We start from the raw sequence: 25649 nt of genomic DNA, 5'->3' as shown, positions 1-25649 counted from the left end.
TTTAGAATTACAACGATAAATAGTTTTACAACTTCATGCAACAATTATGTATGCTTACAAACACTAGTTATCAACTGCTGTTTCAACTGAACATGGTATAGCTATTACACCAATTGTGTACGTACAATACGCATCTGCTAATGCATCAATATTATTATGCCTTATGAATATAAGCTACAATGCTCAATAGAGCTTTTTTCCATTTAAAAGCTTACTTCTGCGAACCTTGGGATTTCTCCAAACTTAGCCTTTTCGTGGCAAAGATACTGTGCTGCATATCAACTGGAACTTGGAGAACCGAGTGTATTATCATATATATAATATATACCGGGGTCAGCAAACTTTTTCAGCAGGGAGCTGGTCCACTGTCCCTCAGACCTTGTGGAGGGCCAGACTATATTTTGAAAAAATAATAATGAACGAATTCCTATGCCCAACAAATAACCCAGAGATGCATTTTAAATAAAAGGACACACTCTACTCATGTAAAAACATGCTGATTCCCAGACCATCCGCAGGCCAGATTTAGAAGGCGATTGGGCCGGATCCGGCCCCCAGTCCTTAGTTTGTCTACCCACGTATACCAACGTATAGGCCTACCCATCCTGCACACCACAACCTGCTGCAGTTCCCCAAGCCCCTCATGCAAACAGGAGCTCTCTCATTAGGCCTAATTTCTGCAGGGTGGGTGGGAGTGACAACTAGGGAGAACAGTGCTCTTGCAAACAAACAGATGTATCATAAGCACGAGCAATCATCAGGTGAAGAGGCAAACTTTGCCAAAAATTTGCTTCCGTAATATTAATCTATATTAAATTTCTAAATTGGCTATTTTAAAATTGGCAACATTCTGAAACGCTTCCTTTTAATTTCTGTTGAAAAGAGATCCTTTAACGACAAACCTTATCTAAATAAACTGCCTTTTATCTTCATTCTGGGTTTATATAAATGAACCATTTGAGGAATTCTGATTAGGTAATGTATGAACTCTACCTGTGCTCTCATCTTCCATTACAGTACTTACAAATCTTTTGAGTCAAAGTCTCTCATAAGTGTAAACTTTACTAAGTACTTAAGAAATTAGCCTAAAATTGGTTCTCCAGCAAAAAGGAACTCGTATAACTGCTACTGAAGTTGATACCCAAATGAATTTATCAGAACAGAGTGCTATGTTCATAGCTCATTGTGGCTAAATGCTATGTGTGAAAAAACTGGAGTGCCACTTTTAGCCAACAGAATTAAATCTTCTTTGTCATTAATAAATATATGAGTATCGCCTTAACGTTCTGTTAAAAAAAAAGCTTTCCATTTTCCAGGCTTGTTCCTGTGACTTTGAAAAAACATATACAGTGGTACCTCAGGTTAAGTACTTAATTCGTTCCGGAGGTCCGTTCTTAACCTGAAACTGTTCTTAACCTGAAGCACCACTTTAGCTTATGGGGCCTCCTGCTGCTGCAGCGCTGCCGGAGCATGATTTCTGTTCTCATCCTGAAGCAAAGTACTTAACCCGAGGTAATAGTTCTGGGTTAGCGGAGTCTGTAACCTGAAGCGTATGTAACCCGAGGTACCACTGTATGTCTCAATGGCACAGTGCCCCTTTGAGGGCTAAAGTTCTCCAGATTACACCCCCCAAAAAAGAGGTAACACATAAATGCAGATGTTGCACTGAATTTACTAGCCCAAGGTTCAGGTGGTAGGCAAGGCTTTAGCACCAGCGCTGCAATTTTGTGTTCTAAATTAGGCACCTAAAGCCCACGAGCTTTCACAGGGTTTGGTAACTTACACATAAAATGTCCACCTTTTTACTCTTTCTACAGTAATTCAGTCTAAATGCAGCCAATATTTCCAGGACTAGCATGTACTTTCCATATGATTAAATACTGTCAGTATTTAATTTTGCATTTTTAAGCCTTTGTTACAGTAAATACTTCAAAATGATATGCTATTATAATTGACTAGGCCTTAAAAGTGGGAGGAAAGTTCAATTTCAATTTAATGGTTTCAGCTCTTAGGTCTTTCTCTACTCTGCTGTTGCACAGAGAGTGTTGAAAATATTCTGCATCTATGGCTCCTTATTTCTAAGGAATTTTAAAATATACTTTATGTGGTTTAGGTAGGAGGGAAGAAATTAAGTTAATGTTCGCCCACAGTTTATCACTGAAAATATTTGTAGAAGGGCATAGAAAATAGCAATTCTATTTTTTTAAAAAAATAAAGGTAGAACATTTTAATCCAGTATATTTTGATCCAACTTTGGTTGCCTCAATAAAATTTAAGCTTCCAAGAGAACAGACCCCCAACTTTCTATAGGAATAATGAATAAAAAGTTTCTACATGGAAACTGAGCAATACAAGTCAACAAAATGAAGAAGGAACACAGAACAAATGCTAAAACAATACACACCAAAATGGTAGAGGTCCTTCAGAACTTAGGATAGTTGACAAACATGAGGTTATTTTCTCCAAGATAAACCACTATTTCAATAACAGAAAATGCCAATTATAGCTGTAATGATGCTACATTTGGTTTTCTATGACAGAAGCCATTTAAACATTTTATTCCAAAATTCCTGAGGCAGAGAATTTTAATCTATAAAATGAAAATGGCAATATGGAAACCTAAGGTGAATTTATTACTGACATTTGTTAAGGCCTGGAAATTTCATATGGACATTTTTGCATGAAATAGAAAATGAACTGGATTTGAAGACTGAAAAAATACTGGTTTATAGAACACAGAATCGTTGAATCTTAAGGAATGAATATAATATGTACTTGCAGGGCAGGGATCTGGAAGTCCTTTTATTTTCTTCTTCTTTAGTTTTTTAATTTCTTTTCCCTTTCTCTTGCTTTTTTTCTTTCAGTTTCAGTTTCTCCTTTTCTCCTTTCATTGTCTTTTCTTCCTTCTGACTTTCTCTTTTGGACTAAGTAGTTTTTTTAAAAAAAAACTCTCAGTATATTATAAATAAGATACTTTGTAATGGGTATGTATTTTCGTATATTTTTGAATAAGTATCAATAAAAAAGGAAACCTAAGGTGAATTTGACAACATTTTAAAAATGTGATGACTGTATCACAAACTGTTGCTTTTGCCACCTGAACCTTGAAAATGTATCTTGTATTCACCTGTTCTGAAACCCACATCCCACCTTAGAACATTCACAAGCTATTTTTCTTGTGATGAAGTAAATTTTCTTAATTAACCATCGGAAGAGTTCAATTACTCTGAATCATCTAGGCCTGCAGCTTCAAGTGTTCTCTGCTGTACAGCAAGACTTTCGGTATGAATTTCATAGAATTAGAGAATCATCTGAGAAGGCAGCTACCCTCTCTTTCAGAGTGAGATCTAGCAACTGATTCTCATGCATATATAATTTAAAACTGAGCTACTAAACTACCTTGTACATGGAGGATTGCCCTTGACTGTGGTTTGGAATCTTAGAATCAGAATTGCAGAGCTGGAAGGGTCCACAAGATCCAGCCACTCCAACCCCCTGCAATGTACGGGATATTTTGCGCAACGTGGGGCTCGAACTCATGGCTTTGAGACTGCAGTTGCTGTACACACCAGAGCAGGGTGGGGCGAGGATGTCTTCACTTGATGCGCATTACCTGATTAGTTTCATTGTGGCTGCAACACCCCTAAACTCCAGTTCAATGAAACTGTGTGGCCTCTGCATGTGCAACAGCTGCTTGAAATGTACACACTTCAGCTTAACTGCGGCTTGCATTTTCAAGATGGGTGGAGTATAAATTATTATTAAAATTATTTCAAATTGGATGAAACGTGGTTTGAGGTAAAGCACATCAAACAGGAGTATTTCTCAAGAAACCATAGGATTGATATGGACCGTGGTTGACGTTATGTGTACTCAGCTTCGAGCACCAGTGATGGAAAGCACGCCGAAGTCAGAGAAAATGCCAATGTGTACACAACCTAAGTTGGAGGTGGGAAGGGAGAAAAAAAACCATGCCTTTAACAGCTTGGGTCTACCATATATCAGAGACTCATTTCTTTGTGACTGATTTAGCAGAAAGAACATAGAGCTGCTCTTTCCACTGGAATCAACAAGGCAGTGCACACATTGCATAAGGGTTGCAGTGTGTGTTTTGGTTAACATCTGAAATCAGGCCCCAGTCTCCTAGAACAAACAGTCTATGTGTTGCCTTGAATTCAGCTAAAGCTGAATTTCTGGACAAAATATATCCAGATGTGCCAGTATTGCTCAAGGGCAACATCACTTTTGACAGTAGTGATGCTGCAATCCCTCCGTCAGGTTGTGACGGAGGTTTCATTCACATACATGCCACACACTTTAGTTAAAAAGAAAACTATACAACAGAGACAAAATCTCTCAGCACGCTTATTTCCATCACAGAACAAAGCTATGAACGATAATTCTCAGCGGTCGCTAAAGTTTTTCCCTGACTCGAAATATTAACTAGTTGCCAAAAAAGATTGTGATTTTTTTTTTCTTAAAAGGAACAAAACATTGTGAATCAATAAGACTCCAGGGAATTGATTCTTCATTGTAATCATGACCAAAAACCCAACTTAAACTGTAATGCTTAAAATATTCTCAACAAGTGTTAGTATTTCCACACTTTCTTATTTTAGTTTTGTATTCCATTTCAATGTAGTAATTCTTATTTCAGTAAATGCCTGAAAAAGAAATGTGCAACAAAATAATGCCTTTTCGGGTGTATGCAAAACTTATATGCAATTTTGTTTCTATAATTATACTGTAACTGAATCAAGTATTGTCTTTCTCCCACTTCCATAATCACAAAGCTTTGAATGTAGCAAATCATCTTTCCGACCTTCCCCCCAAAACAGAAGTGGCAACTAGATCTGGATGGTGGGCCAGGTCACTATCCCCCCACATATTCGCAAGCAAAGTTTGATTGGGGGGCAGAATCATCCATAAGTCAATCACCTGACATCACACTGCTGCACGAGGTAGTATTTCGGCACATCTGGCACATGCCTGGTGACATGTCAGAAGTGATACCAAATAAGGTATCAGTTGGACAGGAATCATATTCAGCAGCTATGAAGCTCATTGCCCCATGATGTATGCATAATAAATTATAAAAATGGTTTAAAAATGGAAAATGAAAAAATAATGCAGAGTTTGGTTAATTTTACACAAGGTGCAGAATCCAGTTTTTCTCCTTGGTGCTGAATTTATTTTGAGAGGATGGGGAATATGTAGGATCCACAAAGTCTTGGTCATACCTAAGTTGCAAAGAATACATATCTGTATGTCTGCTTTAGTGCTAGTTTAAAAAAAGAAGAAAAAAGAAGCATGCATGAGCAATGAAATAGAGGCTTAATATATTAAAGCTAGCCTCAAGTGTACCAGCTTTTCTATCAAGATTTGTGTGTCTAAATTAGTATGATCTTCCTCAAACATTTATTTTTGAAAAGAAACAGAAAGGTGCTCCAATACTTAAATTCAAAAGGCCTTTTGAAAACGAAGAAAAAGTTACTATCACAGGATGAAGAAGTCTTTGATAATTAGCTATTTTTAAAATACAAGCAATCTAACCTGCTAATGAGCAAAATAACTTTTAAAACATCTGATTAAAACAGAAGAAATAGATTATGCTAATGACTTTACCCAGTTACCTCTTCTATAGATCTTTTAGCACCAACTATTAATTATATCATAATGAAAGCACAAAGTCTAGACTAATTGAGTTTGTGAGTCATCTACCTGGAAGGGGAACTTTTTTGTGAGGGCAAAGTGAATGATCCCAAACGTGAACTAAACAGGGTACATTTTGGTTTCACCTTCAGCTCTTTGAAAGTCAAAATAATATTTATACTCTCAACTTTTTTCTCCTTCGCTAACTATTAGTTTTAAGAATATAAAAATGTAAGACGAGCTTGCCAGTTTTGGGCCAATCGCTCACATAGTCCAGCATCCTGTTTTCACAGTAGCCTACCAGATGCCTATGAGAAACCTGCAAGCACTACCTGAGCACAGCAGCCCTCTCCCCTCCTAAGGTTTCCAGCAAATGTTATTCAGAAACACACTGCCTCTGGTCATCAAACAGTTTCCTTCTAACATCAATACATTACTCAATAGCAATGTAGTATATTAGTTAACAGTGATAGCTGCCTTTTGTGTAAGTTGAGATTAAATTCACAAACCTTGATCATCATTCCAAAAATATATATATTCATTTTCTTTAAAATGAAAAAGTCTAGCAATTCTGGATGGTTGTTTATTTACCGCTAATGGGAAAACATATTTTACAAATTATACAATGAGCAGCTAGGTCTTCATTTCAGTGGAGGCTAATCCAACCAGTTTCAGGCATGGGGGCAGATTTGTGTTCAACACAACAATGTTTATGTGTAGCACTCGAAATAAATTTAAAAAATTGTCCAGTAGCACCTTAGAGATCATCTATGTTTGTTCTGGGTATAAGCTTTCGAAAGCTTATAGAGACCAACCCAGAACGAACTTAGTTGGTCTCTAAGGTGCTACTGGACAATTTTTATTTATTTTATTTATTTCAACTGCATCAAACCAACACGGCTACCTACCTGAATCTATTATGTGTAGCACTGTTATTTTTCCCTGCAGGAGCAAATAGGATCCATTCGACTTTATACAGAAGAGAACTAATGGGTTATCTAACACTTCAGCATCATCCCAAGTTCTTTCCTAGTTTCCCATTCTTCTTCAAAGCCCATTCTGATAAAGCCTTTCCTGCTCTACCAGGTTTTCATCCTTTCGTTGCTAAATGCTGCCAATTTATTCTACCCAGATCCTGTCCCTCATGTACAACTTGGACTTTAAGCCCCAGGGCCATGTCACGTCTCTGTTCTGCATGATACCTTGCATGCTGCCAGCAGTAAGTATTAAACTACCAGCCTTACAACCTACTCATATACAAACAACAGATCCTGGAAAACACCTGACATTAAAACATTTAACTTGATATTCACTTGGGGGTTTGCAGCTCACAAAATGACCTAGACCTATGACTCTGTTTCTCTGATTCCACAAAGAATCAAGGAAATCTTTCAGTAGCATAGATAGAGAGTATCCAGAGAACCAACACAGCAGACAATGCCCAACCTACTGAAATCCCATCATGGATTTTAAGGGATATCAAGAAGAGAAGAAACTAATTAAAGTTGAAATATCCTGAATATAATCTTTATCTGTTGACTCAGCTCAAGAGATTAAATCCCTATATACTTGGTTATATGAGAGAAAGAGAGAGAGAGATTAGTGATCCCTTCCCAGCTGTTAAGGAGCAATACCTGAATATAGATTTCTTGTGGGAGTCCATAAGAGAAGACAAAACATGTGATTGGAATGATGTCAGTTCCCCAAAGACACCAACTCATACTTACACAGAAAGAAAGACATCTCCATACCTTTATATATACACAAGAGGAAATATAACAGAATGATGCCTTTATTAGTGCCCAAAGCGAAAGAATAATGGATTACAATAGTTCATCTTGGCAATAGACAGAGTTGAAAGTAACATGAGCAGCTGATGTACAACATTTCTAATGCCATTACATGAATATGCTTCTTCCATGAATGCAGCGCTTCCAGTCCTATTTTTACCAAACTCTTCCAAAGTCCAAGAAACCAAGTCCTGAAACATTCAGTATGACTTGTAAGACATTTCTGTCAATACTATTAGTCAGAATATTTGAATAAGAAAGGTAGAAAAAATAAAATCAAAACTAGAAACTAGTTGAGGGGAATACAAAATTTTGTTGTTTATTTCTATTTGTTTAAATTGAACAGAATAAACACAGGGCTCCTTCTGCCCAGGAAATGGACTGCAATCCAGCAGAGGCTCCCATTGAAGGAAGAGTGAAAAGCAATGAATATCAATTCCTTCTTATCCCTACTGCTTCCCACGTCCCATGCCATGCCGTTCTGGAGGCTCCTGAAACTCTGTGGAGCAGATTTTCAACAAGTCCTGGGTGTCCTGCAGCAAACTCACAGGAACTCTGGATCCAAGCTATGCAACTTAATATCCCCACCCATTGATCATCCCCCTTTTCATACCAATGATAAAATTATGAACAATTCAACTATTATCTACTCTATTGCATCCCATATTAATTTACTCTTCCATAGCCCCATCTTGTACTGAGCCAAGAAGCTGATCTGGGTAAAGATATGCTAGAAAAACCTATATATTATTATTAATATATATTTAAGGGCAATTAACATTCTAAAATTTGTTAGCAGCTACAGTATATTTAATTTGTACGGTGGTGGTATTGCGACCTGCCTTTGGTCAGGTCAGATGGCTCTGAGCAATGTGAAGTTAAGAATGTACTCATGCAGATCGTGAACCCTTGTTTAAATAAAGTCCTCTTTCACTGTTTGGGTGAAATCAACACCCATCTGGCATACAAAGCCCTAATATGCTAACAATACAGTTGCAGTACTTGAGGTCCCAACCTAAGCAAGTTGTGTAATGCCAAGTTTTTAAAAATGAACCAATAATAATCAAATTTTAATCAAGTTTCAGGTCACTAACTCTCTCGAAGGTTTAAAGAAGGTTGCTGTTAACACTGCAAGTTGCTGTTGTAATTGATCCTATCGGTTTGGCATTTATAGATATATTATTTCCAAAACATGTAATAAGGCTGCACGATTCAATTACATTTTTTTAGCATCAATGTGAATGTTTTGGTTGTTTTATCTGTTTTAATATTTTGTAATAAACCTTTTTTTTAAAAGGATTCCTTTTTGCTGTTTTACAAAGTCTAGCATAGGAAGCAGCCAGGAAGCTACCAGATGTAAGGGAGAGACAAACAGGTCTCGTAAATATATGGGCTTGGATCCCAAGAAACAAACAGAGAATTTCACCTGGCCAAGGGGGTTTCCCACATCCATTCACAGTACAGGAGAAGGACTATTTGCATGTAATAATAATTTAGTAATTTATTATTTATACCCCACCCATCTGGCTGGGTGCCGCCAGCCACTCTGGGTGGCTTCCAGCAGAATATTAAAATACAATGATTCATGTAGAAGGCCTCAAGTTGTATCTCCAGCATCTCCATGTAGGGCTAAGAAAGAACCTTATCCAAAACTCTGGAGAGCAACTTCCAGTCCATGTAGACAATACAGAGCTAGATAAACGAACATTTCAACTAAGTAGAGGTCAGCTTTCTATGTTCCCCCTGGAGCTCTTCACATCCTGGGAAAGTGACTGCTGAGATCTGAAGGGCGTCTATAAAAGAGTGCATTGCAGAATTCCATGGAAATCAGCAGTTGCCAAAAACTAAACTAAACCTTGTGCTAGTGGCCACGCTTTTCATTCACACAAGGGACACTTTGGGTCCAAGCCGTAGTGCTGTGCAATTTCATGATATTTGAAGGAAGGGGAGAATAGCGATGGTATGGGACAGAGCCAGCTCCTAAAGTGACATGCGGTAGGGATGAATGTGATTTTTCCAGGCTTAAAAAAAGTCAACAAGAAAGAGGCAGGCAGTTATCATCCCATGCCTTTTCAGAGAAGCACAGTTGTTTTTCAATGGTGACATGGTTGCTTTTGCTGTGGGTGGCATTACTCCTGAAAACTTCAATAGTAATGCCTCTCTTACATACCAAGACGACCTCTCTTTATCCCATGCAAGGCCACTGCAGCTGCAAAGACAGCCAACTTCAGAAAAGTGCCTCAGCTGTCAAATTTGTCACTTAAACGTCAGAGGCAGACACATGCTCCAAGTCAAAATAAAATGGAAGCAATAATAATTCCCCCTCTTAAGGAAAAAATGCTTGTTGGTAGACTCCAGCATGACAGCCATATTCCATGGTTCAATGCTCACTACAGACTTGCCACTTGAGGGCAGAACGCATGATTAATTGAAATAAAACACGACTGTGTTAAAGAAAATATATTGCCAAGGTAAAAAAAAAGAAAAAAAGACACCACAGCTAACAATATTTCAGATGTAGGGACATAATAGTATCGCTTCATTTTTATGACATCAGTTCACTAAATATAGAAAAACAATATATTCAGTAAACGCGGTTAGAGAGAGACCAGGCTTTTTCTGTGTTTTTTCCTAATCACTAATTCACTAAGAGAAAGAATGGCACCTCTGATCGACTACAAACAAAATAATGCATATATTCAACTTTAAAACACACACACACACACACACACACAAATAAATAAATAAATAAATACGTGCAACTTTCCCAAACATTGCCCTAACTCTTGACATGCAGATACAATACAGACAGCAATCCTTTTAGACATATCCAATTGACACGCGACCACCAACATACGGGTCCCCGGAAGAGGGAGGAATCGGGGCAGAACGGAGTACATTGGGCTCATGCACTCTCTGCCATGTGTGAGGACCAGGAACAGAACCCCCATGCAAAATTGTCACTGCCTGTATTGTGTTTATATTACAAATCCATGGCATGTGTGTTGACGAAAACTGTGACACTGCCTGTTGCTTGCCTGGATGGAGAGGTATGTGAAGAGTGTTTTCACAATATTTTTTCCACTGGTGTCTATAGAACCATAGTCCAAGGAATAGTAGTTCTGCTGGGGTGCCCAAGTGACCCCCTCCACTCATGTGTCATTCATTCCCTTTCAAGATTTCTGGTGCTATCAAATGATGGGTTTCACTATGCCATATATACCTTTATTGCAATGTAGCCGTAGATAAAATCCCTTTTCCCCAGTCTATAGGGATTGGGCTTGAAGTGGCCTTAGGATGGGACTCTGGGACCAGCTGTCAGGGAAAGAGATTTATGGGCTCAGGGAAGTTACCCCTCCTCTCTCAGCTCAATCAAATGCACTATACAAGTCTGTAAATAGGATAGGTGCTGCCATCAGAGTGCATGAGGCAGTGTGGAGGATGGGAAGAGGGAGGCATGTGGATGCCGAAGGGCAGTGAGTCCTATAGAGGTGCCACCCGGAAAGATTGCTTTATCAGAGAAAAACAGGGAAGATGTGGGCCAAAAGATCAGATTGGTCCATGGAACACTCGTCCCGACTGCCTCAGCTGTGCCTGGGTGTGGCTCTTTACCTGTCCTAATGTGGGCTTATATCCTAGATTCACATCTGTGAAATCAAGTATGTGAAACATAAGCTATTCCACCCAACTAGTGCTCCTGGCAACTAGGATGCCTGTTAATGTGTCAAGGACTGTGGTTAGTTGGTTAGGGAAATGCTCTGTGGAGCTTGCAATGTGGGTTTGAGTCTCATGCCCTTTTTTTAAGCAGACATGTAGAAGCTGAGTGGGGCATATTCACTCCTTGATGCTAGTGGGACTCAAATTCCCATTTCCTGTTCCTGCAAACCTGTGCCCTATGTATGGAACCACTGGAGGCTGCTGGTGGCAGAATGCATCTTTGGCCAACCTCACTGGTTATTTGGCAAAAGAGTCTTTCTTTCCCTAGGTGGTGTTGAACTTTTGCCCGAAGTGTGTGTGCTTGGAGATTGTTCTTCAGTGATACATCTCCAGTCCCAGCATAATTTAAGGGTAGGATTGCCTTGGCCGTGTGTTAGGCACACTCTTACATCTGTGCATCCTAAAGCTACAAAAACCTAATAAAAATAAAATTGTGGATTTTTCTCCAGGTTTAACCTAAGCCAATAAAATGTTTTTCATACATGAAACAGAGTGGCAAGATTTATAATCAAAATTGCATAGTATTTCACAGGATGCTCTGTTATCAAAATCCACAAAAATTCAAAGGGCTGTTTCTTATATTCTCCGAGAAGCTCAAGTCAGAACAAACTAAGAGATAATGCAACTAGGCATAACACAATAAAAGATATTACCTTCGCAATGCATTATTGCTGCCAATTATAAGAATCACTTCAACTTAATTTCAAAAGCACAATCACCCACAACTGTAACAGTCTCTTTTTTAAATTTCAAACTGTATTACATTAAGGCAATAACTCACCTTCCAGCTATAATATTGGTCTCTCTTATTTCAAAAATACATTTCATAAATACTTCATCGACAAGTCAAGCTAATTCAGGTTAATTTTATTGTATTTCAGTGCTATCTCACATTTGTGTGCAATTACCTCTATCATTTTATTGCTACGCCGGAAAGTAATCAGAGCAATTATTTGAAAAAGAAGGCATATAAATTTTAAGTCACAGTTGCTGGCATTTTTGATAAAATAGCAGCTTTATCTCAGAAAGTGGCAGGGACATCAGATAAATCATGCATCAGTCAAGTGTAGCTGACCCCCAAGTGCATTGCACAATATCAGAAGTGCTTCAAAAGAAACTTTCCTGCATCATCCATCATCCTCCATAATACTAAAATAGCTACACCTGAAGAGTTAGAACGAAAGAACAACAGTAAAACAGAATCCAAGCAATATGGGTAACACTATTAACAACGCTCCTCTTTAAACTAAACTATAAAGGAACCACTAGAATTTGCTTGTAAACAAATAAGTCCTATTTCCATATTTCATCTTCAAACGAATAGTCCTACAATAGCCAGCACCCCAACTAAATTCTATTCAAAATACTTGTCAGATCATACACTGAAAGAAATATAAGGCATAACCACACACCATCAGAGCTTGTTCAAATTTCACAAAAAGCAGGAAAAACATGTTCCATGTTTACATGGCATTCATGGTATTAGAAGTTATCCATTCCTAGCAGAATTAGAATAAGGACAGAGGCACCTGAAGAGGAGCAAACACCACCATTTTTGTCAATGCCCTATATACAGTAAAAGGTAAAGGTAAAGGGACCCCTGACCATTAGGTCCAGTCGTGGCCGACTCTGGGGTTGCGGTGCTCATCTTGCTTTATTGGCCAAGGGAGCCGGCGTAGTTTCCGGGTCATGTGGCCAGCACGACTAAGACGCTTCTGGCGAACCAGAACAGCACACGAAAATGCCGTTTACCTTCCCGCCGTAGCGATACCTATTTAATGTGCATTCAAAATGCTAGGTTGGCAGGAGCAGGGACCAAGCAATGGGAGCTCACCCCGTTGCAGGGATTCGAACCGCCGACCTACTGATCAGCAAGTCCTAGGCTCTGTGGTTTAACCCACAGTGCCACCCGCATCCCTCTATATACAGTACACATGGCTTAAAAGAGAAATAGTATCCAAGCATTGAGAGCAACACAATAGACCTACCACCATTAAAACAAAATACCTAGTGAAAGCACCAAGTGTGGGGGCAAGAACTGAAGACTGACTGAAGGATTCCTTGGTCTCTCTGCTCAACTGGTCTCAACTTTCAAGGAGAAAATAGAAAACACAATGAAAAACACACACATATTTTCCCAATAGGACTAGTGGTGCATTTACAAAATTTGAAATGTGCCCAGTGGTGCAAAGAGTTTGCCAACCCCTGCTCTATGTAAGCACTCCTAACAGAATGGCCATTTGGATGTCAACCAGCACTCTATCTCACTTCTTGCTTGTTAACTTCTTCAGCAAAGGAGTGAAATGTGCATCATTATCACAGACACAAGTGTATGTGTATCTATGTAGAACAGGTTGTATTTTAAGGGAGCCTTATTGTATGCTTTGCACAATTACCCAGTTTCAAGTGCAGTTGCCACAGTTTAGCCTCAAGTACGGCATTTCACTTCCTCAGGCCCCCATTCTTTCCTCAGTGAAAAGAGGAAAATTTTATAGCTTCTATGGGGAGGAGGAAATAATATAATGGGAAATCCACAACCTATGTAAGCATTTAAAGTTGACCATTACAAATCATAGCGTCAAAAGATAAATGTGTAATCAAGCAAACAAGGAAAGGGGGTAACTAGGAGGAAAATAAATTAATTTAATACAGGAAACAACCAATTTACGCATGGCCAGTTGACACGTGACTGCACATGCACACATCACGCCAACCCAGAAGTGGTCAGAAAAAGGGGCGGGTGGGCATAATGGGGCAGGCTTATGAACACTCTGCCATCATGCGCTATGATCTGGAGTGCACTCCCCCCCCCCAACACACAAAAGGGGACTGCCTGTAACTAAAGGTGATCCAGTTTTCCCTGGAGGTGATTGGAAGGGCATGTGTGTGTGTGTGTGTAGGTGTAAGCCAGCCCCATGTTTTCCTCAAGCTGGTAAAAACTACCCCAGTAAATACAGTGCCAAAATCGGACTGTATCTACTGTACCTGAGTACTGCATAGTTCGCATGTATAGAAACAGTGAAAGAGCACACCTACCAAAAACAAAAGGAAGGTTACCATAAAAGCACCTTAGATGTACAAGTTTAAGTACGATCTATACAGAGGATGCTGCATCTCAGACGAGATATCAGCTAGACAATTTTGGCTTGATGTTTTATACAATACAATTTTCTACGGAGTTTAGATTTATTGAAGAAATAACTGGTTTTACGTTAAATGCCTTGATTCACAATATGAATCTGAATCTGAAGTTTAAGGGTTTGTTGTTAGGTGGTGTTTTTGTTTTTAAAAGAAAAATAAAGATTCATCTAGCCACAGAAGAGCAGAAAACAGCTCAGTTAACCCTAAAAATACAGCAATCTTCAATTAGGTTATGCTCTGTGGAAGATAGATATGTGATGCGGAAAGGTCCACTGCTGCCTGTTACCAACCATGACAGAGCTACTGAGATTTACAATGCAGCATCAATCTTGTCAACCGGATTCTTAACACTGACTGCTGGACACTAGGGAAAGATGCCAACTACGTTATGCGAATTCTTCTCCAACATTATTACTTTGTGTGTGGACCCAAATGCACTATTTTCTGCCCATAGCAACTTACTTTTTGATGAAGTTTTGATGCCATGTTAAGTATATGAAGCAGCTCGGCCTAAGAGAAAGGAAAATTGAAATGCATTAAGAAAAATATACATTTCATAGGCAACTAAAAGAGATACCATGCCCCCTCTTATTTCTCCTCTTAGATACGAGATCACAGAGAAAGAGAGAGAGGACTCAGACTTTTAGAGGATGCAGTACCAAACAGTGGGTGGGAAATTTCTTTCCTTGCAAGCAAACAGGAATTTTGCAGTTCAGTAGGTCATCTATCATCTGCAATGAGTCATAATCAACAGAATGAGATTATGAGACTTCTCTCATCACTTGTCCTGTAAAATAGGGATCTACAGGATAACAGCAAAGCTTAAGACACATCCGAAAGCCTGTAAAAATAATGCTTAAAATATACTGTACTGTAGCTACTAAACACTCCATGTTTTTTCCATATACATATTGTTTCCTTCCTTAGATTAAACAAGATGCGCACAAAGGGCATTCTGAGATATTTTGCATATGTGAAGAAAAACAAGCATGAAATATTCCTATGAATTACTATGGCTATTAACGATTTAGTTTGCAAGACTGCTTTCAGCTGCAAGCAAATGAAGACATAAAAACATTTACAAGGAAGCAAGTTTCACCAGAACTATTTGAAATGATTTGCAAATAAGGAGATTTAGAGTCAAGTTCATAGTACATATATATTTTTAATTCACTCTTCTACTTTATAGTGGTTTAGAGTAATGTTGTTCTTATAACCCAACTTTAGCGATGTTTACTTTCCATGAAGGGATAATACAGGCAATCATTTACAAATGGTTAACTTACCATACTGTGCACATAACAACTTAGGTGGTCATCTGAATTGCCCGGCCTCCGTTGAAGGACAATATTTCACCTCTCCTCTGCTGTCCCAGATTTCAGCTCAGGAGTGGAAGAGCAGTAAGGTTTTCTTTAACACCTTGCAGCAGGAGACCGGTGACCAGCTTAACCAAGTGTTTATATACACACTGCAGTAAGTTACCACACAGGATTTGTCCCATTTATTTAAGTAGAACTTATTTCAGAGTAAGTGGGCCCAGGACCATGGCCTTAAAAGTGAACATAGCAAAGCCGATGAAAGCCAAAATGTGTCAACATGAACACATGTGCCTAAGGACTTGTCTAAAGACACTAACGTGTGCATAAAAAACAACCCCTTATATGGTGGTGGGTTGTGCACTTCCAGCTTGCAATTTTATCAATATAAAATGCAAAAGCACATTCATATGAGGTTGCCCAAATATTAAGATTGCAAAGCTTAGCTTCATTTTGTTTGCTGGAAGTCTTCCTTTGCTAAGTCAGATACATGTACCGGGAGTATTCTCAGATCTTAATTAGAGGGGTGGGGATGTTGAATCCTTAACAAGAAGTGGACTTCTCCCAAGTGTTTTGGTTAAATGTGTGTTAAAAATAAAGAGCTTTGAGCAGCCTGAATAGAAATTACATCCCCTTTCAATCATGCTAACCCACTTTAGTACAGGTAGTACAACCTGCCAAGACCTAGATTTCAAAGATGCAGTAGGGGTGGAGGGAGAGAAACCACTTTCAAAACTGATTGAGCCTTTTGCCTGATATTGTTCAATTAGGCACATTTTGTAAAAACAAAAATTATTTTCTAGACTGAATTAGCTATATTCCTTTCCTTTTATTCCAAGGTATTTCAATTTACATAGCCAAAAACTGCTAATCATATTCAACTACAGCTCTAGATATTTTTCAATATTATTTCATGTACTTCCAAAAACATTTGAATGTTTGCATTACACCTGACCGTTATAATTAACTGTATTTTAATGTAATAGCTTAAGTTAGAAGTCCAGGCCCGACGGGCACACCATCTATCTTTGTCAACAACAGGTCAGAATGTTGAAATCTAACTACAGTGGTACCTCGGGTTAAGTACTGAATTCGTTCTGGAGGTCTGTTCTTAACCTGAAACTGTTCTTAACCTGAAGCACCACTTTAGCTAATGGGACCTCCTGCTGCTGCAGCGCTGCCGGAGCACGATTTCTGTTCTCATCCTGAAGCAAAGTTCTTAACCCGAGGTAATATTTCTGGGTTAGCGGAGTCTGTAACCTGAAGCGTATGTAACCTGAAGCGTATGTAACCCGAAGTACCACTGTATCTGGGTGGCGCCAAAATGCCTTTTCACCCCCACATTAAGAGGTACAATTATTGAGTCTAACAAAATAAGAAACTGATAGGCAGTTTCTTTTCTTGAGTACATGATCATCCCTTTTTATTCTTGCCTTCACAGCACACTGCCAAAAGAGAAGGGGTTGTTCCGACAGCATGGAACAAAGATCGTTTCCAGGAGCAAGAACTATATGTAGGATGAAGTAACGCTATTAAATCCACAACGTTATTGGTTACAACTCATAGGGTATGGTAGCACACCGGGTGAGAATCCACTCACTGGAAAGCCAAACTGCTGGGTGATACAACCAGTCTGGCTCAGATACCAGGGTAGCAATGAGGTGAGTGACAGGCATACCTGGTTCAGCATGGCTTAAACAGATAGTGTAGTTCTTTTCTGGATACCTTTCAGGTAGCATGGTGACCACCTGCAGCCCACTTACCCTTAAATATGAATCTGACCCAAAGCCAGAAACGGCTTATATTGCAGTTTAATAAACACTTTGCATTTTGTTTTGTGACTTGAACAAAGGCCTTAAACTTTTATTTAGCCAATAACTCCTAATGACCTCACCCCCATAGGAAGAGATTCAGGCTTCTCTTAGCAGACAAATGTGAAATTCCCTGCACTCCATCACAGCACTTAAAGGCAGGTTGAGAAGAAGTGGGAATAGCAGGGGTCAAGTGCTAGATCTCAAGTGATGAGATGGACTCAAGGAAAGGTTGTTGTTTTTTCCCTTTCAGCTTTCCTGCTGACTAATCAAAGGGAAAATATGGTTTTGAATTCCACCAAGATCCACTTGCTTCCCCACTTTTCCACAGGGAAAGTATGTGCTGTGGAGGCAGCAGGTGCTTATAGATGAACACGGGGAAGCAAGCAGATAAGAAATAAACATTCCTTATGATTTATGGAAAATATACTTTTGAACCGCAGTAGGTTTTTTCCATATAAATAAAACAGTTCAAATGCCTCAGGAAAGATGAACCTGTCCAGACTACTGGGCACTTTAAGTATTACATTTACTTCTATGATATCCCCACACTTGGCACACTGTCATAAGTGAGAAAATACAGTTTGCACCCCTTCCATCTCCAATAAAATACAGTATTATTACAGGAACATAAGAAGAGACCTGCTGGATCAGACCAAAGGCCTGCTTAGACCAGCATCTCTTTGTCAGTGGCCAAGCTGAAGCCTATGGGAAGGCTGAAAGCAGGACATGAGCACCACCACACTTTAACCACATTGTATTCACAGACACACTGTTACTGAAGGGAGCACAATTGATAGCCTTATCCTACAGCCATTTGTCTACAGCCCTTTTAAAGGCATCCAAGTCGGTGGCCATTAGCACGTCTCGCAGTAGCGAATTCCTTAGTTCAACTATGTGCTGTACAAATAAGTACTTTCTTTTCTTCAGTAGCAGCCAGTATGGCGGGAAAGGGCTGCCTACCCTCTTGATACTGGCATTGCTGCAGATTACCTGGGCATGGATTGGGTGGGACAGGGTAGGCGTTAGAAGCAGAGCTATCTGGATGTAGCAGTGGAGTGAATCCAGTGTTTCCTCCAGTCACCCACACAGCCCTGACATCGCTGCTGCCCTGCCCAGTCCAGGTAAGCTGCAGCGATGTTGGTGTTGGGAGGACAGTCCTATCCCAGAACACCAGCCACTATTCCTCAAAACCTCAGTCTCTAGTAACAGAGTTGAAACCAGGTGTATGCTCATATTATGAATCACCTTCAGCTTCATTTAGAACAGGCCATCTCCTCAACTGTAAACACAAGAACCATTCTCCAACAATGCCTGCAACTTGTCAGGATCCAGCTTCGGGGTCTATCCATTGTCATCTCCTGGCACAGGTCTGGCATCTGGACAGCCTCACAGGATTTAGATGATATGAACAAACAGAGCTCGTTTGTCGTTCACGTATAGGCCTGGAAGCTCCAGATGACTCCTTCCAGCAGCTTCACATAGATGTAAAAAGCATAAGAGCACAAGGTGGGGGTTCTATGGGAACCCACAGACAACACAAGTTTCCAAGTGCTTCTCTTTGGAAACATATCTTCAAGTAGGAGCTGAACCAGTGAACCATCATGCCTCCCAATCTGAATTCCAATGTTTGTAGTGGAACTCCCCAAATAGGCCCCTGGGGACTAAGCATTCTCAGCAGCGCTGAATGTTGGGGAGAAAAAATTAATATGAGAGTAGGGCGGGGAATCCAACGGCATACCCTGGAAGAAGACGGCATAGCTGGAACCCAGAACAGGGGCATTTTTACCATGCATAACCTAGCATTGCTTGTCTGGCCTGTACATACAGGGTTTAGAATTTCCTGAACGTTTGGTCTTATATCAATCTCCACATAGATGTTCAAGCATGTTCTGAAAATAACAGAAATAAATCTTGGTTTGAGAAAACTGATGGCACTCAGTAAGGAGTCATAATTTTTCCTTAGCCATTTAGCTGGCTTGAAATGTCATGGATGCTTTAACAATTCACACAGCTAGACACAGCTCCAAGAGCTGTGTTGTTATTTGGCAAACCGATTGAGGCCAAGTGCATTCTCTGCTTGGTAGATCAAGGAATGATGTTGGGAGTCTGTTCCAAAGCAAGCTACAGCTCTGCTTTCACAGCTGGACATTAGAAGTGTCTTAGCTTGCCACTAAGAGAGATCCCAGCATGAGAGAAAGCAGTAAATATGGCTGAAATAAGAATCTACCTCTATTCTCTAAAAGAATTACAGTATTCAGAAAGCGTTTTTATAAAACAGCCTTTTTTTACACAAACACACAGCCTCACAGATTTCTACAAATGTAGGCTGTAAAAAGAAGCTATCTGTAGATGTAATGTTTCTACCTTTTGCGTCCTACTTTCAGCTGATAGCCACTGTTCTGGATTTCAGGTTTCAAAATACTGTACAATGGAATCAGTATTCCAACTTATATGCTCTTTTCCTGAAAACCTCCAGGAAGGAGATCCCACAGCTCCCTTAAACTGCTCATTCTGCTGCTAAACTACTGTTCTTACCGATGTTTGATTTAAAACTACTTCCCAGTCATTTATTCCCATTGCTTCCGTTCCTGTCCCCTGTGCATAGGGTGAGCGCACCTTTCTCTTCATTGTGAGTACCTTTAAATATCTGAAAGCAGTCAACAAATTCTACCAACAGGAGAAGAGTCATGGACGAACAGTCTTGTTTTTCAGGATTATTGAAACAGTGTTAAAAATCACTAAACCTGACTACAATTAAAAATAAACATACGATAGCTAACACAGGGTTTAAATATGTATGCATATTCCAAAATATTATCTTTCTGTGGTGGTGAAGGGAAACCCTGATACACAGTGGATACAGTCTCATTTTAGCATTCAAATAAAAGCTATTATTACATCAATCCAGACTATGCATAAAATTCCATATGAAAACATTTAAAGTACATTAGATTTTTTGGTCAAGATGAAAAGACTAAAAAACCTAAGCAATCTATTCTAATTGGGTTCCCATGGTAACTGTACAATTGGGTTTTTCAATGTAACATCCCAAAGGCCCAATGCACACTTGTAAAATATACTTCAAACAGCCTGAATTGTTTTTACATTACAGCACTCCCAGGAAGATCAATTACTATACATCCCCACCCTAACTATTAGTGGCAGGAGATGTTAACACTATTGGCCATATTAACATATGTCATGTAAGAACCACCACATATCGCCATAATTATTTAAAAACTAAGCTGCACACTTTTAGATCCCTCAAACGTGTTTTAATATATAAAGCCAATACTAGCGGTCATGTTTACCAAACGTAAGAAATCAAGCCCAAATATATGCCAAGCAATTTTCCTTTTTATATTGATTTCAAGGATAAACAGAATCAATCATTAATAATTACATTATAAGATGACCCTGAGGGTTAATCATATTCTTAGAGATTCTCACTATGGAATTATCAACAACCACTAAATGGAGATAACTGAAAAGAATTCAAATCCACATTTTAAATATTAATGGCACCAAATAAAACAAAGCATATCTACTAACAGATGACTTTTATTTGCAATAATTATAGCAGCAATCTTCTTACCCCTCCAATTCAAGCGCATTTCTACCACCTAGCTCCAATTTCAGAAAGCAACAGCTTAGGCAGTAACTATAAACCACACAAGACAATAAATACATTTGCACTTGCCCCATCTTAAACCCACTGGGTGCAATCTACGAAGTGCTGGTCCTATAGAACCTCGCTCTGTTTCTAACCATCCTTTTTATACTTCAGGAGCTTAGTGCCAGATAAAGCCAAAATATTTCACTTATTTTGCTGTTCAGGATGCTATTTACACCCAGGAGACACTCTCACATAGCCTGGAAGGAGCAGGTAAGTCAACGGGACTAGTCATAAGTGTGCACAGTATAATCTTTATGGTGAGATACCCACCCAACTTTGAGTATTCATCTTTCCAAAGATTATTTGCTTCACAGGATAAACAATTCCTATCAACAACAGCATTATTTTCACATGCATTGTGCATGACTTTGTGAACATTCCCTTCAAAGATAGTAAAGTTGGTCAAGAAATTGTACTGTCAGATGGCATTTTGTTCATCTCTCTAAAGCCAAGTTCTCAGATATGCTCCCAGAATGTTTAATTGCTTTTAGAATGTTTCAACTGTTTTCGAATGGGGTTTTGTTGTTTTTGTTTTTTAAAAAACTTTTTGCTATGTATTTGTTTGCCACCTTGGGTTTGCTCAGAAGGGAAGGGTATAAATTCAATTCAATAAATAGTTATCACGAACAAGTTCAGTGAAGTGTGAATTTGCGGCACTTCACTGGTTAAAAGAGATCTGGCCAATGGCATCCTCTTATAAGTAGCTATTCTACTTATTTGACCTCTGCAAAAGCAATGCTCTGTTCTAAACTTTGTGCTCAATATACAGTACTATCACTTGGACTTGTTTTTTTCAGGGGGTCTTCTTTGACACTTTACTGAGCAGTGGAAAAGTCATTCAAGAACACCAAAGTCCTGAAGAGCACTGTAAATAAATGCCAAAGCAGTATCCTGCATCTGAATGGTCTCCATAATGAAGATAATTATTTCATTGCTTGCATTTTACGATTGATCTAAATCACAGTAACACAATTTAAATATCATTATAATGGCAACTGATTCATCAGCACCATCATTTACAAGGCAGAATTAGTATGCTACAGTGGTACCTCAGGTTACATACGCTTCAGGTTACAGACTCCGCTAATCCAGAAATAGTGCCTCAGGTTAAGAACTTTGCTTCAGGATGAGAACAGAAATCATGCTCCGGCGGTGCAGCAGCAGCAGGAGGCCCCATTAGCTAAAGTGGTGCTTCAGGTTAAGAACAGTTTCAGTTTAAGAACAGACCTCCGGAACGAATTAAGTACTTAACCCAAAGTACCACTGTATCTACTAATAAGTATTGGTTGAAAGAAGTTTGTACATGCAATGAACAGTTTTCATAATGGAGGGCAGCAAGCAAGCAGTGGCGCCCAGTAAGGATGAAACTGGGACTATTAACGACATATATTTTGTGGAGTCAGAGATAACCACTGAAGTGGACAAGTTCATTAATGACCCCAAATGATTCAGGGTGGTGAAAACTGAAACAAACTACCAAAGCACCAATAGAATCCTTCCAAACCAAGTGAAGAGAGAACAAAATGGCAAACTCATGTAGGACAGACAATCAGTAGTTGTTACCCCTGATACTTTCAGCTTTGGAGAGACCTTTTCAGACTTCCTAGGTTCATCCTAAATGGCTGCACAAAGTGAGATGCAAGATGCTTTGGGCTCCATTGTCTACCAGCTAACTTTGTTCATGTGGCACCATAGTACTTTCATAATCTAAAATTACAGTACCCATAATTAAAATTGCTGAAAAACATGAATACCTATGACACCGATTTTACAGGTTCCCCCTTCAAAAATTAGAGCAGTTGTCTTATATTTCTGCTATATTCTCTCTCTTTTTGCCAATCCAAATATCTTAAGAAGACTCTGTGAACTAGAGAACTGCACAATCTGTCAATAAAGTAAGCTTATTTTGAACTACTGTCCATATGACTCAATTTGTCAGTAAAAACTGCCACCAGCGCTGTGCTTGCAGAAAAATGTCCATAAATGCATTATTGCGACTGGCAGATCGATGTCTATAATAAAAACAAATAGATTTAACAAGTGCTTGCTTTTACGAGTTATGCTATTGGTAGAACGTGCATTCAGTTTCGCCCTTCGACTTCTGGGAATGGGCAATACAGACAGCATTGGATACTTTGCTGACTACACAAGTGTTGCAAACAGGAAATTATTCTAACACGGGAAATCTTTAAAAGTACATGATGCGTTCATAAACATAAAGTTTAGAATTTAAGCTATCACACATCTAGGATTTTTGTTCATTCTGTAAGTTTCTTCAAAACATGCAAATTTATCACTAATAACAGGCAGCACTTTCTTTCAGCAAGAAACTGGAACTCTCTATAAAAGAGCTGCATTGTGCCCAGAAAGGCTCACTATTCTTGAGAATGGTGCAGAAAGGAACAGTATTTTGTTCCCATGAGACTATGATTCATCTCTGATCTGATTGAGAGAAGCCACCACCGTATAACCTAAAGTTTTTAACATGTGCAGTAGGGTGTCATCTTTTACGTTAGTGGTCTCTAGGGTAGTGTAAGAAGTAGTTATGTATTGTTCAGACAGGGTAACATTCTTAACTGTATGATTACATATGCAGTAATGTTAACAAAACCCCTCGTTCTCTCTCGAACTTCATTTAGGCTGAAAATACACCTATTATATTGCTGCTTTTTTTTTTTGCTACTGGAAATTAATGCAATTCCAAAACCTGCACTTTAAAGAGGGCTGTTGAACACTAGCTGTATGTTTATCAGGAACACTCTTAACATTCTACCCAAAGCGCCCTAACAAATGAGCTTCTTAATGCCTTTCCAGGTCAGGCCCGGGTGTTTTGTGTTTAAGCAATCCCTGATAGCCTTCCCAGTGGGCATGAGCTTCTCCTTCAGGCTACTATCACTTTAGCGATGCCATTAACTGATTCTCTACATACGTTAAGCATTAAACAGTGGTGACAAGTTAATTACAGAGTTATCAGGAGATAAAGTAGCCAGGGTAACACAAGTTACAGTATAACTACTATAGCTTCCTATAGAGCATCTGTGCAGTTGCTGCATAAGTGGTGTAATTAACTTGTCATGGATCAGGCTGCAGATAAAAGTTGCTGACGCTGGCTTGCAAGCACACCTACCTGGATTCATAAGCTGCTCCGAAATCTTTAAAATATGTATTTATTTCAAAAGAGGGAATCATTGTGACCTATTAGCACACCATCAAAGTCTGCAAAGCTTTTGGCTAACTAGATAAAGACAATGAATAAACATGGGTTACAGGGCTGGAAAAACTACCGGCAGCGTGGGTGGTGTTCAACTATACTTTATTCAGCGAAAACCCACTGATATTAATGAACATGACTAAGCTAGGTCCATTCATTGCAATGGGTTTCCTCAGAATAAAGCTTAGCAGAATGCCACTCCATACCTGGTTACCTAAGCACTTGAAACTGCAATACTGGCATTTAACAATCAAGTGTTTTTGAGCTCCCTAGATGAACAGTTACTAAAATTCTGGCATTGCTCCCAAAACATTTCAGTCGCCACCCCCCAAATGTCAATTTGTCCACCAGCTGATTACCTCTTAAGGTAACCTAGAGGCAATGGTACCAAAATTTACATTGCCATCACTTTAAAACTATTTGGGATAAACATAGCTTGGTTTTCAATGAAATGCAGACCTGAGAAGGGTCTTTAATATAAATATATTTAGTTTTGGAAGAGTAAAGTAAGACTAACTTGGTTTCAGAGAACTTACTTAGCCTATTTCCTATTCAAACACACCAAAATACAGTAGGAGCTGTTCTCACATCAAACTTGCACAGTGGTACCTCAGGTTACATATGCTTCAGATTACAGATGCTTCAGGTTAGACTCCACTAACCCAGAAACAGTACCTCAGATTAAGAACTTTGCTTCAGGATGAGAACAGAAATCGTGCAGCGGCGGCGCAGAGGCAGCAGAAGGCCCCATTAGCTAAAGTGGTACCTCAGGTTAAGAACAGTTTCAGGTTAAGAACGGACCTCCAAAACGAATTAAGTTCTTAACCTGAGATACCACTGTATTCTATTCTCCTAATACCTAGATTCTGAACTGCTGGGGAACACAGAAAGGCCATCCCATATACGTATTAATTAACACAGAGAGGGTTGTACAACTCTCTAGAGCAGAGTATCCAATGTGCAGCCTACATTTGTTCTCCCCTCAGCCCTCGTGCTGCCTTCCCAAAGCCAGGTAAGCGAGGCTCTGGGATTTGGGAAGGAAACCTGAGGGCTCTGACAGGGTCCCAGAGTCTTCTCTCCTCTTTCCCAAAGCCTAGTAAGTGCTTTCCCAGCTTTGGGAAGGAAGTGGGAGGACTCTTGTGATCCCACCAGAGCCCCGTCCCTCCTTCCCAAAGTCTAGTGCCTCACTTTGGGAAGCATGAGGCCCGGAGAAGGTCAAATTTTGGCCTTGCTCTCCCCCCACCCCCACTTGCAGGTATGACAAGGCTAGTGGGTTCCACAACAACGTACTCTTGCAGCCCACTTGATATGAAAAGTTGGAGCACCCTGCTC

The 25649-nt window shown here is 39.4% G+C and overlaps 1 protein-coding gene across 4 annotated transcripts in view; it reads right to left on the bottom strand.

Annotated features, from left to right (window-relative positions):
* The window catches only part of MGMT (O-6-methylguanine-DNA methyltransferase), a 169687-nt gene that overhangs the window by 137631 nt on the left and 6407 nt on the right, over nt 1-25649 (bottom strand). For all 4 annotated transcript variants that reach the window (XM_081912865.1, XM_081912864.1, XM_081912866.1 and 1 more), the window contains exon 2: nt 14763-14810. In XM_081912865.1, coding sequence (XP_081768991.1) covers nt 14763-14810 — 48 coding nt within the window. The remainder of the gene's footprint in view (nt 1-14762; nt 14811-25649) is intronic.

This window comes from Podarcis melisellensis, assembly GCF_964234715.1.
Source record: "Podarcis melisellensis genome assembly, chromosome: 5".
NCBI classification, from domain to species: domain Eukaryota; kingdom Metazoa; phylum Chordata; class Lepidosauria; order Squamata; family Lacertidae; genus Podarcis; species Podarcis melisellensis.
The sequence above is the reverse complement of the archived record's forward strand: the minus strand, read 5'-3'. Positions and strand labels throughout refer to the sequence as shown.